Raw genomic sequence first — 19,102 nt, forward strand, 5'->3', positions numbered from 1 at the left:
CGCCTTAAAACTGGTTTCAACTCGGAAGGGACGATACCTGAAAATAAACGGAGCTAGGTCTTGAGCTCAAAAGTGGCAGCCCCACTAAAGGCCTAGGACGCAGGGGGTTAATCACCCACTCGTCTGAACACAAACGATTGTGAAAGGAAAAGCAAAACTTACGGACCGGATTTTAAACCAACGACCTGGCTACTCAATAATGGCTAACGAATTTACCTTATGTACATGGAACTTAAGAACACTGTACAGACCAGCGGGCCTTCAACTTTTATGTCAACAACTTGCAAATCACAGGGCTGATATAACAGCAGTTCAGGAACTTAGATGGTTGGGACATGGCATTGTTAATAAATCAGATTTCGCCGTATATTATAGTTGTAATGAAAAACACCATACCTTTGGAACGGGTTTAGTCGTGAGCAAACGCCTAAAACATCTTGTAATTGATTTCCAACCAATTAATGAACGTATGTGTAAAATCAGACTTAAAGGTAAATTTCAAAATTACACAATCATTAATGTGCACGCTCCGACGGAAGATACTGACCTAGAAGAGAAGGAAAGATGGTATTCTGATGTGGAAGGCGTGTATTCTAAATCTCCCAAAGGTGACATCAAGATTATAATTGGACATATGAATGCAAAGGTAGGAAGAGAAAGTATGTATCGAGCAACGATAGGCTCCCACAGCCTACATGAAACGTCTAACGACAATGGCATACGTCTCATTGATTTGGCAACTTCCCTAGGAATGGTCATCGGCAGCACACGCTTTCCACACAAGAATATCCATAAGATAACGTGGGTCTCCGCGGATAACGTCACCCGAAACCAAATAGACCATATTTTGATAGACGGGAGACACTGCTCTAATCTTTTAGATGTCAGAAGCCATAGAGGAGCAAACATCGACTCCGATCACCATCTTGTTGTATGCAAAATAAGAGCACGAATATCACGCTACAAGTACACCAAAACTGTAAGAACGAAAAAGATTGACACAACAAGGCTAAAGAGCGAGCAGGATGTCAGACACAAATATATGGACACAGTTAACAGGGAACTTATGAAAGTGGGCGAAAGAAATAGCAACAGCATTGGCGATCCTGATAGCACCTGGCGGAAACTTAAGGAGGTTTTATATAAGGCCGCTGGTGAGATTCTGGGATTTGAGGAAAAACTGAAGCGTAACGACTGGTTTGATAATGAATGTCAGAAGGTCACTAATGAGAAAAATGATGCGTACAGATTAATGCAACAGAAGTACACTCGCAGGTGTAGAGAAGATTATAAGGAGCGAAGAAGAAGAGAAAAACACTGCCGCGCTTTGTGGATTTTGGGGTTGTAGAAATAGAATAGTAAACTTATTTTAAGGACGCTATCACATTTTTCTACAAATATCAGTGTTTTTCACGTACCATTTTAATTAATTAGGAGTCACCCTGAGAGGATATCTTGGTTTCAAATGAAAGATAATATATTCATCTCCGAGTGAGACCATAAAAATTCTATAGCCCCATACAAACTTTTCACACAAATACAGTTTAACCATCACAGAAATCGCAAAAAATTAAAAAAGACGGGTCTGAATCGGAACCATTATAGCCTAAATACACTGCACTAAGAAAAATAAATACACTAAGAAATTGTTGCTTATTTAGTCCTCTATGCGTAGCGCTAGATATTTTATATAAAAATAAATAATATTTCCATTTATGAGAAAAATAAGAAACGCTCTCAAATTTCTTCATACATTTTTTACAAGTGAACCATCGTCGTTCGTCATTCCGCGCCGAAACGCGCTCATGGAAGCACGGCTGTATCGCTTCAGCGCAAGTAATAATTACGTAAAAAATGAGTTCCTTGTGTGTACTGTGCTTGGACGAAATTGATACTTCACAATCGATTGTCTTTGCTATGCATCTGGTTTATATATAATAATCAATAATAATAAGTAATCTTCGCAATTTGTCTTCTTTTCAACCGACTTCAAAAAAAGGAGGAGGTTACTCAATTCGACCGTATATATATATATATATATATATATATATTAATGTATGTTCGGAGATAACTTTTTCGTTTATGAACCGATTTTGATAATTCTTTTTTTGTTGGAAAGGAGATATCCCTAGTTTGGTACTTTGATAAGGAAACTAGGATCTGATGATGGGATCCCAGAGAAATTGAGGGAAACTTTCAAAAATTGTACGGTTGACTAGTAAATTTAATCATGTTTTCATTAATTACTATAAAGCACTACTATTTAATAAAGGTCTGGAGTCGATCTGATGATGAAGAAGAAAGATAGTCGAGGGAACTCTTCAACAATTTATAGCAATTACCTGCTTTTTGATCTTAATTCGTTTCTATTGATGAGAACTTAGCACCTGTATTAGTTATAAGTGCCATTACAGTCTGATGATGGAGATAAAAGATAGTCGAGGGAACTCTTTAACGATTTATAGCAATTACCTGCTGTTTGAACTTAATTCGTTTCTATCGATGAGAACTTTGCACCTATATGAGTTACAAGTGCCATTACAGTCTGATGATGGAGACGAAAGATATTCGAGGAATTACCTGCTGTGTGGTCATCTGTGCCACAGGACCAGGTTTGATGATGGAGCCCATAAACACTCGAGGGAAGTTCTCAACAATTTACAGCAGTTACCTTTTGCTGTTTGACGACCGCTTTGATATAATGGTGCATGTGCCGCGTCGGCGGCGTCTAAACACTGACGGTCGCGGGTTCAATTCCCGCTTGGAGTGGATATTTATGTTTATATAAATATTTATTTTCAGTCTAGTTGTTAATCCTTGTGGTTCTCCCAACCTAGCCTCAGAGAACACGCTAGGCTGTCAGTCCCGGTTGTTATTACGTACACCTGATAGCGAACTTTACTCATAGTATGTCAACGCGTTAGCGCAGCGGTCACAGAACTGGCTGTTGCGCTGGCGTTAGTGGGTTCAATCTCCGCGCACGACAGACATTTGTATTGGCCATTTAAGATGTTTGTCATGATCTGGGTGTTTGTGCTTGTGTATTGTGTATGTTTCCGGACCCCCGACACAAGAGAAAAAGCATCCTTGTTAGGTCTACCCATCACTAAAAATTGTAAAATAAAATAATTTTTAACAAAAAAAAAACCGACTTCTAACAGGAAACTAAAAAGTGAAAAATAAACTTACTTAGTACAAAGTAATTCGTAATTTGATTTAGTTAATCAGAAATGATTAAATAAATATTTTATAATATTGAAGAAGTTTCCTGTTTGAAGTATGTTTTTTTTTTGTTAAAAATTATTTTATTTTAAATTTACATTCATCATCATCATCATTGTTCCGTTTGCAGAGTTATAAAATAAATAAATTTCTAAAATAGAAGCAGCCTATGTTACTCCTTATTGCATAAGATATACCCGTTTCAGAGATTAGCCGGAACATACCGACAGACAAAAATTGGAAAAATGTTATTTTGGTATATGGACCGTGTATACATCCGTATGCATTTAGTAAAAAGCAGTATTTTAATATAACTAAAGGACACTCCAATTTTATTTATTTGTATAGATTGTTTACGTAAAATATGTTATGTTTATATTATTATAATGTTAAAACTATAATAATATAACTTAAAATTGTATGTGATTTTAAATTATAAAAATAAGCGTATTATTATCTATTATATTTTATTGTATAGTACGACGAACGAATAGTAGATACCCTGACGCCTTAAGACATCGTCATAAACAGAGTAGGGGAGAGGTTCCGTGAATAGTAGGTACTTAGTAACAGTTACCAAGTTCGACTTTAAACTTACAACTAAATTTACTAATCAATACCAGTAAAATTAAAAATTAATACTTTCAAGTACCAAGATTAGTTACGTCGGTACAAAATCGAGCAGATAGCGGTATCAATGTGTGCGTACGCGTAAAGTTATTGTGTTGCGATTTAAATACCTAAACTTGAGCGAGTTAAAAATGTGATAGCGTCCTTAAAGTTATGAATTTTATTAGCACGCGGTCAGAAAACAGGGGGTAGGTTCGGAATCAGGCGCGTTAGGCACCTGATTTTCAGCCTTTATTTCCTTAGCTGGCCCACGCCGCGACAACGTACCTTAGAAAGTAATATGGAAGGACACTGGCCTGACTAATTCCCGGCGATGATGGTCTTCAGTTCCGTCTTCGTCCGATGACCGGCGGAGATCTCCACCGGTGTAAATGCCGGTAATCAGTCAGCCCGTTATTAATCGAGGGCAGTGACTCGATTTGTAGCAAAGTATAATTAAAGATATAAATCTTAAAGTAAAAATCAATTTTCTCGTTAAGTTAAGAACACCAGCAATATGTAATTATAATAGATATCATGAGAACTCACCCCAGCGGGATTTAAGCCGAGTTAGGGTCGAGGTTAGGTCTCGAGGTTCGGCGGCAACGAAGTGCCAAGAAAAAGAGAAGCAAAGACACGCGAGCAAGGGAATATTGACAAGCAAAAGTCTATGCGTTAAGCATAGTCTGTATTATTATAAATTATTAAGTTTAAATTTAGATATTAAATTTTTTTATAATTTAAGGAGTAGACAGGAATATTAAATTTAGAATTTCTAATTACAATTAAATTGATTTTATTAAAGAAAGATCAATAATTACCAAAAAACATCAGCGGCATCTATCAAGTCCGTTAGAGAAAAACGCCGATATGAAACACCAATAGTCACGAAGTGTTGAAACATGCCGATAGATGGCGCCTCAAGTAGAAGCATGATAAAAATAAAGTGAAAAAAACTTAACTTTTACTACAAGATCTTATTTATTAGAGTAACGTTCCAGCACAACGTTACAGTACCCCGCCAAAAAGCGTAGGATTTTGCCTACTAGAGCAAAATCCGACTGAACTAACTACTAAACTCACTGCAAGACAAAATACTTAATTGCAGTCCTACACACCAACTATGCATAACAACTAAACTTACTACACTTCCATTCTATATATACATCACATCACATACATCATATCCATACATCACATTGCATACATCACATCACATACACTCTTTCACCTCTCATAATAATCTTTTAGTCAGTAGTAGGTAGCGACACAAAGATCCTTACACACAGAGCAAACAACTGCAGCACTATGTTGTTCACTCAATAAGCTAGTTTAAGAGTATTAAATAGTATTATTTAGTTTATTTAATACAGCATAAATTTAGGTAGTAGATGTTAAAAATATTGAAGTTAACAGTAGTATTTAGTCTTAGTATAAATGGGGGTCCATTGTAGTCTATATGGGTACCCTAGTCTGTCTGTACCCTAATCTGTCTACGCAACCCTAGTACGGTTGAAGCAGGTTCCTCGCCTCTGATTAATACTTCATAGTTTAATTCATTTTTGTTTAGCAAAAAGAATTTAATGGGGTATGTTTCCATGATATCTAGCGAACAAAACGATTACTATTAAGTTAAACAAAACAATAAGATAACGTAGGTTACAGAAATCTTAAATAGTTAAAATTTTAAAAGTTATAGAAGTTATACAAATCGCAAATAGTTAAGATTGTCGAATAATAGATCAGCTGTTTACATGTAAGTATAGTTAAATGGTGTTCTTTACAAAGTATGCTACCTATTACCTACACAGAATTACGCTTAGTGACAAATAAAATGTAAAAACAACGATAGAAAATTTATGAATTCGGAAATGAAACTAATTGTAGGTAGTTGAAAAATTTTTGTAAAAATAAATTGAATTTAATAGTTATTACTATAGCTCCGCGAACTAACACGTATTACAACAATTATTAGGGTTTTGTAGTAATTTTATAGTTTTAAAGCGATATGTTAAATAACTACTTAAAAATTTTGACGTATAGCACGGCCGATTCGAAATAACAAAATATTGTAGCAAATTATAACATACGAAACAATTATACAATTATAGGAAATATAGTGACAATTAAACAATAATTAAGCAAATAAATAAGTACGTACCAGTTCGCTCGGCGATAGGTCACCTCACGTACACAATGCAGCAAGTGTAGGTAGATTAGATTTACACAAAATACGAAAAAATACGCTATCACAACGTGAGCAGGCCTTAGAAATTACACGTTAAGGGCGCCACTGCCGCGCTTTGTAGATTGAGTAGTTGTAGAAATAGAATAATAACTAATTTTTAAAGTTATAGATTTTAATAGCACGCGGTCAGAAAACAGGGGGTAGGTTCGGAATCAGGCGCGTTAGGCACCTGATTTTCAGCCTTTATTTCCTTAGCTGGCCCACGCCGCGACAACGTACCTTAGAAAGTAATATGGAAGGACACTGGCCTGACTAATTCCCGGCGATGATGGTCTTCAGTTCCGTCTTCGTCCGATGACCGGCGGAGATCTCCACCGGTGTAAATGCCGGTAATCAGTCAGCCCGTTATTAATCGAGGGCAGTGACTCGATTTGTAGCAAAGTATAATTAAAGATCATCATTACAGCCTATACAGTCCACTGCTGGACATAGGCCTCCACAAGTTGACGCCAAAAATAACGTGAACTCATGTGTTTTGCCCATAGTCACCACGCTGGGCAGGCGGGTTGGTGACCGCAGGGCCGGCTTTGTCGCACCGAACACGCTGCTGCCCGTCTTCAGCCTGTGTATTTCAAAGCCAGCAGTTGGATGGTTATCCCGCCATCGGTCGGCTTCTTAAGTTCCAAGGTGGTTGTGGAACCTTGTTATCCCTTAGTCGCCTCTTACGACACCCACGGGAAGAGAGGGGGTGGCTAAATTCTTTAGTGCCGTAGCCACACAGCATAATTAAAGATATAAATCTTAAAGTAAAAATCAATTTTCTCGTTAAGTTAAGAACACCAGCAATATGTAATTATAATAGATATCATGAGAACTCACCCCAGCGGGATTTAAGCCGAGTTAGGGTCGAGGTTAGGTCTCGAGGTTCGGCGGCAACGAAGTGCCAAGAAAAAGAGAAGCAAAGACACGCGAGCAAGGGAATATTGACAAGCAAAAGTCTATGCGTTAAGCATAGTCTGTATTATTATAAATTATTAAGTTTAAATTTAGATATTAAATTATTTTATAATTTAAGGAGTAGACAGGAATATTAAATTTAGAATTTCTAATTACAATTAAATTGATTTTATTAAAGAAAGATCAATAATTACCAAAAAACATCAGCGGCATCTATCAAGTCCGTTAGAGAAAAACGCCGATATGAAACACCAATAGTCACGAAGTTTTAGGGACGATTGTAGTGTCGAAATGAAAGTCTTCTCAGAAGGTGTCGATCGAGTATATTTGCATAAAAAATTGTAATATTTATATAAAATTATTAGCAATAAAAAACTAAGTATATCAATAGTAAAGAAGTTGTATAACCAATCAGAGATCTTTATTAGTAAGCCTTGCGTCTCTTTTCCGCACGTGGCTATCTCTTTCTCCGCGCGTGCCGCTGTCGATTACTCATGCGCTTCGTCGCGAGTCGGAGGCACGGTAGCGCGGAGCGATATCTATAAATAGATCATACGTTCCCGCGTCTCGCCCTTTTCGGCGGCGATCGGCGCGGCGAACGGATCTCTGACGTGTACTTCACTCGGCGGCGGCGTGATTGTACTTCGTGAAGATATACATGAAGAATACGTGCAAGTTAGCTTGAAGACTTCTGTGAAGATCTGTGCATGTGATTGCTGGTGCATCCGCTTGCATGGTGTGCTGTGCTACTTTCAAACAGTTCTTTTCAGAGCTAACAATCTTGTTTCGCGAACATTGAAACAGCTCTTTTCAGAGCTATGTACTTCCTGTTTCACGGACACGTCAATGTATCTTGGTAATGGTAATGGTTAAGGTTATGAACGGTGAAGGTATTTTTAAGGTAAAGGTATCGGGTAAGGTTAAATGGTAAAGGTATCGGTATGGTTAAATGGTAAAGGTATCAGGTAAGTTATCTTGAAGCCTCATTGAATTACTATTACTACTTATGTAATAATAGTTCGTTGTGGTAGGTAGCCACAAAGTGTTGAAACATGCCGATAGATGGCGCCACAAGTAGAAGCATGATAAAAATAAAGTGAAAAAAACTTAACTTTTACTACAAGATCTTATTTATTAGAGTAACGTTCCAGCACAACGTTACAACACCTACATAAGAAAAAGAAAAGATCGTACGAAGAACAAAAACTGCGGGAGATTGCATCTAGTTACACGCAAAAAGAAACTAGAAACTTCTACAACCAAGTGAATAGGGGACGGAAAGAATTCAAACCCAGAACCACAGCGTGTAGAAGTAAGACTGGACAGCTACTTAATGATAAAGATGAGATCGTTCAAAGATGGGCTGAATACTTTCGTGAGCTCCTTAACAGCTCAGTGCAGACTCGTCCACTTTCTGTACCAGTACCTGAGTTTCTACTAAACGATCAACAGACAGATGAATCTTTGTACCCCACCATAGAAGATACTATACGAGCCATTCAATTCAGTAAAAATAACAAATCTCCGGGAATAGACGATATCCAAGGCGAGCTTATAAAGTATGCCGGAACTGGTTTCGAGAAGGAGTTTCACCACCTGGTTCTCCAGATTTGGAATGATGAAAAAATGCCTGATGATTGGAATACATCTGTTATCTGTCCCCTACATAAGAAAGGCGACATATTGGAGTGCAATAATTACCGAGGCATATCTCTCTTGAACACCGGTTATAAAGTTTTTGCCAATATGCTTTTCAATAAACTAAAGCCATATGTAGAATCCAGCTTGGGGGAGTATCAGTGTGGGTTCCGTCCAAACAGGTCCACAATAGACCAAATCTTCTCGCTTAGGCAGATCCTTGAGAAAACGTTTGAATACAACGTGAACACTCACCACCTTTTCGTAGACTTTAAGGCTGCCTATGACAATGTGCACAGAAGTTTCCTGTACCAGGCTATGATGGAGATCGGCATCCCAACAAAGCTCGTGCGCCTGACGGAGATGACTCTTAGAAACTCTCAGAGCGTTGTCAGAGTTCAAACAAGTGTATCAGAACCGTTCAGAACCAATGACGGCTTAAGACAAGGGGATGCGCTCTCGTGCCTACTGTTCAACATCGCTCTCGACAAGTGTATTCGCGACTCAAAGATCGAGACCAAAGGCACTATCTACCACAAATCCGTTCAAATTCTAGGGTATGCGGATGACCTCGATGTGATAGGAAGATCTCTACCTGCAATGGAGAGTGCATACCTTGCTCTTGAAAAATCAGCTGTGGAGGCCGGTCTTCAAATTAACATGGCTAAGACTAAGTACCTGAAAGCGTCAAAAGACCAGCAAACCGTACTACAAGGAGTTAATATTGGCAATAACACCTTCGCTAGCGTCAATCATTTCGTATACCTGGGATCCTTGGTAACCGATAACAACGATGTGTCTTCAGAAATAAGTAGAAGAATAATGGCGGCTAACAAGTGCTACTTCGGACTACTAAGATACATACGTTCGAAACTCCTTTCAAGAAGCATAAAACTTCTCTTGTACAAAACCTTACTAAGGCCCATACTCACCTACGGTTCCGAATGTTGGGTGGTGAGCAAAAAAGACGAAAATTCCTTGTTGGTATTTGAGCGGAAAATACTAAGACGCATTTTCGGAGCTGTGATGGAAAATGAGAGATGGCGAACGCGTTATAACCACGAGCTATACCAAATGTACGATGAGCCAAATATAATTAAGACCATAAAGATTGGGCGCCTGCGTTGGGCAGGGCACGTATTGCGAATGGACGAGGCCAGAGTACCCAAGCGCCTTTTAGAAGGCCGACCGGAGGGCCGCAGAAGTCGAGGAAGGCCCAAGCTCAGATGGTTGGACGGCGTCGAACAAGACATCAAGACGTTGGGAATAACAAGTTGGAGAAGGGAAGCCTCTAACAGATCGGACTGGAGAGCTTTGCTGGACCAGGCTAAGGCCCACCCGCGGCTGTAATGCCTCAGATGATGATGATGACTGTCAATATTAATATAATGATTTTTTTCAGTATTAACTATTGACACAACGAAGTCTGTCCGGGCAGCTAGTTTAAAATATAAAACATTGTATGAATCACAAAAATTATTTACAAATTGCAGGAAATATACACAAAAAAATGTATGTTATCATTTAATCTATGCCACACTTGACATAAAATCAGTATAATACTCGAAAAATAAATTAATAAATTTAAGCTTCACATTGTTTTCTTTTTTAGACCTATAATAAATTAGGTACTAATAAATTGTAAAATATATTTCGACCAAATAAAACTAAATACGTTGTTACATTTATTTATATATAATTATGCTGTGTGGTTACGGCACCAAAGAATATAGCCACCCCCTCTCTTCCCGTGGTTGTCGTAAGAGGCGACTAAGGGATAACACAGTTCCACTACCCCTTGGAACTTAAAAAGCCGACCGATGGCGGGATAAACATCCAATTGCTGGCTTAGAAACACACAGGCCGAAGACGTGCAGCAGCGTCTACGGTGCGACAAAGCCAGCCCTGCGGTCACCAACCCGCCTGCCCAGCGTGGTGACTATGGGCAACACACATGAATTCACGCCATTTCTGGCGCGAACTTGTGGAGGCCTATGTCCAGCATGATTATACATCAGATGATTTATTTATTATATTGTAATAATGCTCTTCTCACGGGCTATTGCTATATAATTGTATATGAAATGTATAAAATAAAGAATATATTATATTCCATGTTTTTGTTTTTTTTTTTTTAGTTTATCCACATCATAGATCAAGTAAAAAAAGGTAGATAACGCACCTAGAACAGAAAACTGAAGCCACTTTTTTAAAGATGTGTGAGTGAAGTGTTGACACCTTTTAAAAAAAGTCCCTAAAATTTTTATTAAACAATTAATTTAATATAGGTGAAATGGGTATGTGAAAATAAAAACCTGTTTATAGTTTTAAATAAATATAATAAAAATAAAACAAAATATCGGTAGAATAATAAAAAAATATATTCCTAAGATAATCGTATGAATGGACATTTCCTATCCCCTCTATTTATCTCTTTTCAGTTTGCAGTCGGTTTTTTTTAACTATTTTTCTTAAACCTAGAATCCTTTATGTTGTATAAGTTTTTTAAATTTTTGTCGCTTAGAACTCAGAGTCATCGTCATTGTTTGCATTTTACTAATATGATGTAGTCTTATATTTTTCAATCACTAATCGTATTATATTGACTTTATGCGCATGGCCAGCATAATCGTGGTCATTTTCTCAGTCTTACAGCCGCTACCCATTCACCTCTTATTAAAATATTCGTTGGAAACCTAAAACCATGAAATTTGATAGTAAAATATGGGTACCTAGTTTACTCAAAAATTGTAAAAAGTTAAAACATAAGACAAACGAGTTAATAATTCATAAATATATTTTGATTTTTTTATTTTCAATTTATGTAACATAAAATAACACGAGAAAAAAAACAATAACTATGTCTACTTTTTACTTAATTATTTTTCTGATTGCGTACAATTTACTTACCCACATTTTGGGGTATTGAAAAAAAGAACTACTGGCAACACTCCCGTGGTACGTCATTTCGTGACATTGAAATTATAAGTTCCGAATAACCTCAATATTATTTTGGAATAACAATAAATTTAAAGTTTTATATGTACTTACGTGTGAAACGATATTTCTTCAGATTTTTTGTTTACTTCGGTATTGTTTTTGCACCATTTAATCACACAAGACGGCATTTTATAAGCAAAGTTACTGTATGAAGCCTCGTGACATACTAACGAAAATGAGCGTAGTTTGATGCATATGTGTGCGTGAGCGCGTGTATTTACTTGAAGGAGCCGAGTTTTGTGGCTTCACTAACAACAAAGGCCGCGCATTATCTACTTTTTTTTACTATATCTATGATCCACATATATATGTACATATCTCAAAAATATATTACATTTGCGTGCATTTCATTATTATTATATCTATACAAATAAATAGAATTGGGAGTGTCTGTTTGTAAAATTAAAATAACCGCTTTTTCCTAAATGCATATGGATGTATACGCGGCACATATACCAAAGTAACACTTTTCACGATATTTGCCTGTATGTCTGTCTGTTTGTTTGATCCACAAGGACAGAATCCAGACTGGAGACAAATGTTTTGTACAAATTCAAATGTCATCAATTTACATCGACAAGTAATATAACGAAGGTAGTCGAAAAAATAATCTTGATGAAATTTTAAATGAGATCGCGTAACAGCTTATTATAAAAAAAGAATCATTAAAATCCGTCAAGTTAGGAGGTAACACATAAGAAATACAATCGAATTAAAAATCGGAATATTTGAAATCGATTAAAAACAAGTAAAACCACGACACCTGTCTAGTATAAAAATAAAACGCCAAATAATAATATAACTTACACCTTTATTTCATTTATTTACAATACGCGCAATTAAAACATTCACAATTATAAACATGCTTTTAACATTTAGTCCCCGAATTTGAGCAAATTGTATAATTTGTGGCAACACTGTGTGAAAGAGATAGCAACATACAAGACATAAGAAGAAAGAAATGGCTATATAAATCAAAATAAAGTTGTTAGGTTGTTGTGGCAAAATTATTTAGAAGTTGCCATATGTGTAATTAAAGGATAATATTAAGTATTTTTTTTATTTGAAAAATATATGGATTATTTTCTATTGTCGTCTTCTAAATAATTAACTAATTAAATTTTAATTACACAATATAAAAATTATTTTAACTACGTCAGTGTTGTCACCACTCACATTTAGAATAAGTCGGAAAACTCGTTTTTTATATGACATTTTTCTATAATGATACTTTTTGTATATTTATTATATAGCAACATTTTTTGAAATATTATTTTTTTCAACAGTATTCAAAATAATACAAAAATTAGATTTCATATCAGAATCAACTTGATTTTAAATCTTTATTTGAGATTATTATTTAATATATATATATTGGTAGTCTTGGTTACATAAAAGGTACCAGTTTTAGAGGCCCTGTTTTAACTTTTAGTTTTATTTCTACAAAATCTTGCTAAGTGCCTGTTTGTGGATAAAATTTATCCTGCACATAAGTTACGAATAGACTTTAACGGTAGAAGATAGAAATAGGCCATTAGGAGCTGTTTATCCTCAATGAATATACTAAAACTTTAAGTTTCATATTTGCAAATAGAAATATGCCATAAATACAATGGAATTCGACATTGAAAAAAGAATCATATATCATAAACTTAAATCCGTTGGATGCTGTCTTCTGTCAAATATCGTTGAAACAGGCGTATCAACTTAAAATATGTATTTTTAAATAAAAATTTAATGTAAATATACAAAATACATAAATTTGTTTATCAAAATTCTGTACGAATAAAACTGTCAATGTCATTTATGTCAAAATATGTCAAAATAATGCCATAGATAAAAAATATAGATACCTAATTCGAAATAACTTTATAAAAAGTAATCTCTTTTATATCAAGTTATTTTGAATTATCTGTTAGATGTGAATTGTTAAAAAAATAAAATCTGTTACAATATAAAACAAATATCTATTCATTATTTATTTAGTCAATTTTATGCCATTTATATAATTTCAAACGATTCCCTCGTTGATATTTGACAAATATTTGTAGACATTTTTAATGTCCTCTTCACAATTTGACATAAAACAACTACTGTATTTCTTTATGACAAATTGGTCAAAAGAAAAAAATAGATATAAAAACATTACATAGAATTTAAATATAAAAAAGGTTTAAAAATTGAAAAAAGAGATTCATGATCTGTCCCACCGGTTACTGATAAAGTATATCTCACAGATACTGATAAATTTTACCAGCAGGATTTAAAAATTGTTGAGGCCTATTTCAACTGAACTAGTAATTACATATTTTAGAGTTTGATAGTGAAATAGTAATATATATCATAAAATTTTATCTGTTGGATAGCGTTATACGTCACATAGCTTTATCAGTAACCGTTGAAACGATGGCTAATTATCGAATACATAGAAGCTAAGTACATAAGCTTGTCTTTCTTTTGTTTTGTTAAAAATAAACAAATTCTTGAACATCAAGTTATGTCTAAGTAATTAAAGCTTGATAAAAAATTATGATTTGAAATTGATTACTATTTATGAATAGATTACAAATAGAAAAAAAAAACTTTATGCTATTTTTTTCCTCAAATTAACACGTGTGAAACCGCTTTGCACAACTAGTAAAAATAAAATGTAGCAGTCTTGCGACCTCTTGCTAATAAAAATAAATATATCCGTGGGGTGAGTCTGTTTTTCGCTGAAGTATGTTTCTTACATAGTTAGAGGGCCAGATAAAGACACAGTCTACATTTTATCTTAAAATGTATAGTTCCCTTGGAATACAAATCCAAACAAAGCTACGGGCAAAAGCTAGTTTACATAACTGTGTTCAAGAATTTGTATTCAATAATTACAATAATATATCGATATATATGTCGGAGACAGTCACTAATACGGACGAAAAGCGAAGTTTGTCGCATCCGGACGTTGGCAGCACTGTCGGGGGCAAGGGGTCGTAAATTAATCAGCATTTTTGAGCAAATTTTTAACCCCCTTGTGATGTTACGACTGAGAAGAAATTTGTAAAAATCAATTAAAACTAAGATTATTGTTATAACATACTTTCTTTAATTATCCAACTGTTATATCGATGGCTCCTAAGTATACTGAGTCAACTCTACTTTTAATAACTTTATTTTTTTGTTACATAGGTAGATAGGAAATGAAGTAAATGTTATTAATATCTTAAAAAATGAAATTATCAAAAGTTGTTAGCTGACTCAGTATACTTAGGAGCCATCGATATGTCTGATGATAAAATAATTCTGTCTTCGACATACATATTTCTTAAATATTACTAATTATTTCTAAGACCGTACCGCGAAAGTTAAAATGAGTTAAATGGTAAAGTACTAACCTAGGACGGATACAGACTAGTCTATCGGTAAATTAATATTTTACAAGCGACATCGGGAATCGAATGCGCGACCCACGATTAAATATACTGATCTTTTTTACGTTACTTAATGGTATTTATCTGTTTTTGGTATATTATTGTATTTTGAAAGGTATACTGTATTTATTATTTTCGTACATTGGCAATGAGATTTTTAATGAAAGCGATTTTTTTGCAGAAAATGTTTTATTATTGCAATGTATTTGCAATTTATAATTTTTATTTTTGAGATACAAAGGCCCTTTCCTTAAGAAAGCAAAAAAAAACATTTTTTTTATTTTAACATATTTAAGAAAGAAAAAAAATATTTTTGTAACGGATTCCAAATATATTATGGATCGCACATTCCCTTCCCATTGTCTACGTTTTACTTTTCTTAAAACCGAAGAGATTTTTCATAATGGCAACCCGAAGCCCGATTGAAGGTAAAAAATTATTTACAGATTAAAAATACAGTCATATCGAATGTCAAAATTTAAAAACTAAAAAAAAATATATTTGATCGAATCTTAAATTTCATTTATCACACATTGGAAGAAAGTAAAAATAAAAAAATAAAATAAAAAACTAATAATAAAACGACGTTACAAGGTGGTTTCCTTAACGAGTAAAAATGCTAAATTAAAAAAATGTATACGTCATTTTTCCCGTCGATAGTGTAAAAATAAAAAAAATAAAAAAAAAACTATCCATCTTTAAACTACTAGTGTATGTGACTTGTGTAGGGAGTTTTTTACTGAAACTTTAAAAAAGTAGTCAGACTATAGTCTAATGGTAGTCAAAAATTCAATAATTTACATTTCTTTAAGTTAGTAGTTTTATCTCGAATTAAGTACTACAAGGTAGTCAGGTCGTTGTCATACAGTAAACAATTTTACCTGTTTCTAAACTACTAGCATATCACTTGTAACTTAGTAGTTTTTTTTCTAATTATGTTTTAAAAGGTAGTCAGTTCGTAGTCATGTCGTAGTCGAGGGTAGTCACACACACTATTTACATATTAAACATGTATTTCCACGTTATCTTCTATTATTGAGTTCGTAGCCGTTTTCTTTGCTCGGAGTTTTAGCTGGTGGCGGTTTTGCGACCGCGTGACCTTCCAGCCTCAACGTACTTTGACGATGTGAGGATCTGTAACACAAGTTGTGAAAATGTGTTTTATATCAAATCTTTACGAAGAGATCGCTTTTTAGCAATGAGATCGACTGGTCGTACAATTAACTACCAGACCGATTTTAATGTAAATTTTGGACAGATATGTAACTTTACGCTACTAAAATATATGCTATATTTTCCGATCATTACCGATATTATTTATCGCGGGGCATAGTAAGTATAAATAATTATATTACTAAATGTATAATCGTATAGCGTGTATAATTGCTACCGTTACATGTATAATTACTGACACTCGATATAAGACGACCGTTTTGGTGTAATGGTGCGTGTGTCGGGTCGGCGGCACATAGACATTGGCGGGCGCGGATGCGATTTCCGCTCAGATTGCGTTTAAGCAAAAATTCATTTCCTGTCTATTTTTCTGTCCTTGTGGGCCTCCCCACCGTGTCTCGTAGAGCACAAGAAGTTGTCAGCCCCGGTTCTTATCATATACACTAGATAGTCGTTACTCATAGTAAGGAATATATCCCTCAACACTCAATGGTGGATTAAGCTCCCGATCCGAATAGTGCCCACCAGCCGATCACGCAAAAAAGGCGCACCAAGACGTCGAGTTGCGGAAAAGAGCCCGTGAACAACAACAACAACAACAAGCTCCCGATCCTTCTACACGAGGAAAGAGGCCTAAGCCCAGCGGTGGGATGAATCGATGAAGTAAGATAATAAATAAGCGCTCATCAACGCTTCACACTCGACCTCAACGCCCCCCCAGTAGGATTTCCTCCGGTGGTTGCAGAACACACACGATATACAATCACAAACGCCCAGACCACGACAAACAACTATATGGCCAATACAAATATTGTTAGATTGTGTGTATGCCCCATAATATATACTATGATCTGTGCTGTTTATTATCTATGACAGTACTCTTCCGTCTTCCCTCTCTGTGACACGACTGTAATAAAGTGAACGTATAATATTTCTTAATTAACTAAGTTTATAATATAATAAAAGATACGCAGTGAACGTGTTCTTATTTCATAGCTCAGTGGTCATTAATTCTTGATAACAACGCTTATAAAAATCTCAATAAACATCTGCCTATGTCCAGCAGTGGACTGCAATAAGCTGAGCTGACTGACTGAGTGACTGAAACAGCTGTCGCGACCGTTGCGCCAACGCGCCGCCAAAGCGAGAGCAAGTCACATAGGGTGCACGGTACCGTATGAGGGCAAGTGACACAGGGTGCACAGTACCGTATGAGGGCAAGTGACACAGGTGCACAGTACCTTATGAGGGCAAGTGACATAACGTGCACAGTACCGTATGAGGGCAAGTGACATAACGTGCACAGTACCGTATGAGGGCAAGTGACATAACGTGCACAGTACCGTATGAGGCAGGTGACACAGGGTGCACGGTACCGTATGAGGGCAAGTGACACAGGGTGCACAGTACCGTATGAGGGCAAGTGACACAGGGTGCACAGTACCGTATGAGGCAGGTGACACAGGGTGCACGGTACCGTATGAGGGCAAGTGACACAGGGTGCACAGTACCGTATGAGGGCAAGTGACACAGGTGCACAGTACCTTATGAGGGCAAGTGACATAACGTGCACAGTACCGTATGAGGGCAAGTGACATAACGTGCACAGTACCGTATGAGGGCAAGTGACATAACGTGCACAGTACCGTATGAGGCAGGTGACACAGGGTGCACGGTACCGTATGAGGGCAAGTGACACAGGGTGCACAGTACCGTATGAGGGCAAGTGACACAGGGTGCACAGTACCGTATGAGGCAGGTGACACAGGGTGCACGGTACCGTATGAGGGCAAGTGACACAGGGTGCACAGTACCGTATGAGGGCAAGTGACACAGGTGCACAGTACCTTATGAGGGCAAGTGACATAACGTGCACAGTACCGTATGAGGGCAAGTGACATAACGTGCACAGTACCGTATGAGGGCAAGTGACATAACGTGCACAGTACCGTATGAGGGCAAGTGACATAACGTGCACAGTACCGTATGAGGGCAAGTGACATAACGTGCACAGTACCGTATGAGGGCAAGTGACATAACGTGCACAGTACCGTATGAGGGCAAGTGACATAACGTGCACAGTACCGTATGAGGGCAAGTGACATAACGTGCACAGTACCGTATGAGGCAGGTGACGGCCAGCAGCAGCAGCAGCAGGCCCAGCGCGCCCAGCCCCGCGCCCAGTACCGTATGAGGGCAAGTGACACAGCGCGCACGTACCGTATGAGGCAGGTGACGGCCAGCAGCAGCAGCAGCAGGCCCAGCGCGCCCAGCCCCGCGCCCAGTACCGTATGAGGGCAAGTGACACAGCGCGCACGTACCGTATGAGGCAGGTGACGGCCAGCAGCAGCAGCAGCAGGCCCAGCGCGCCCAGCCCCGCGCCCAGTACCGTATGAGGGCAAGTGACACAGCGCGCACGTACCGTATGAGGCAGGTGACGGCCAGCAGCAGCAGCAGCAGGCCCAGCGCGCCCAGCCCCGCGCCCAGTACCGTATGAGGGCAAGTGACACAGCGCGCACGTACCGTATGAGGCAGGTGACGGCCAGCAGCAGCAGCAGCAGGCCCAGCGCGCCCAGCCCCGCGCCCAGTACCGTATGAGGGCAAGTGACACAGCGCGCACGTACCGTATGAGGCAGGTGACGGCCAGCAGCAGCAGCAGCAGGCCCAGCGCGCCCAGCCCCGCGCCCAGTACCGTATGAGGGCAAGTGACACAGCGCGCACGTACCGTATGAGGCAGGTGACGGCCAGCAGCAGCAGCAGCAGGCCCAGCGCGCCCAGCCCCGCGCCCAGTACCGTATGAGGGCAAGTGACACAGCGCGCACGTACCGTATGAGGCAGGTGACGGCCAGCAGCAGCAGCAGCAGGCCCAGCGCGCCCAGCCCCGCGCCCAGTACCGTATGAGGGC

At 37.6% G+C, this 19,102-nt stretch overlaps 1 protein-coding gene across 1 annotated transcript in view; it reads right to left on the reverse strand.

The window, feature by feature from the left end:
• Positions 1–15,556: 15,556 nt before the first annotated feature.
• The window catches only part of LOC123668238 (scavenger receptor class B member 1), a 75,612-nt gene continuing 72,066 nt past the window's right edge, over positions 15,557–19,102 (reverse strand). The window contains exon 11 of the mRNA XM_045602011.1: positions 15,557–16,158. Coding sequence (XP_045457967.1) covers positions 16,047–16,158 — 112 coding nt within the window. The 3' untranslated portion in view covers positions 15,557–16,046. The remainder of the gene's footprint in view (positions 16,159–19,102) is intronic.

Source organism: Melitaea cinxia, chromosome 30 (genome assembly GCF_905220565.1).
Source record: "Melitaea cinxia chromosome 30, ilMelCinx1.1, whole genome shotgun sequence".
NCBI lineage: Eukaryota > Metazoa > Arthropoda > Insecta > Lepidoptera > Nymphalidae > Melitaea > Melitaea cinxia.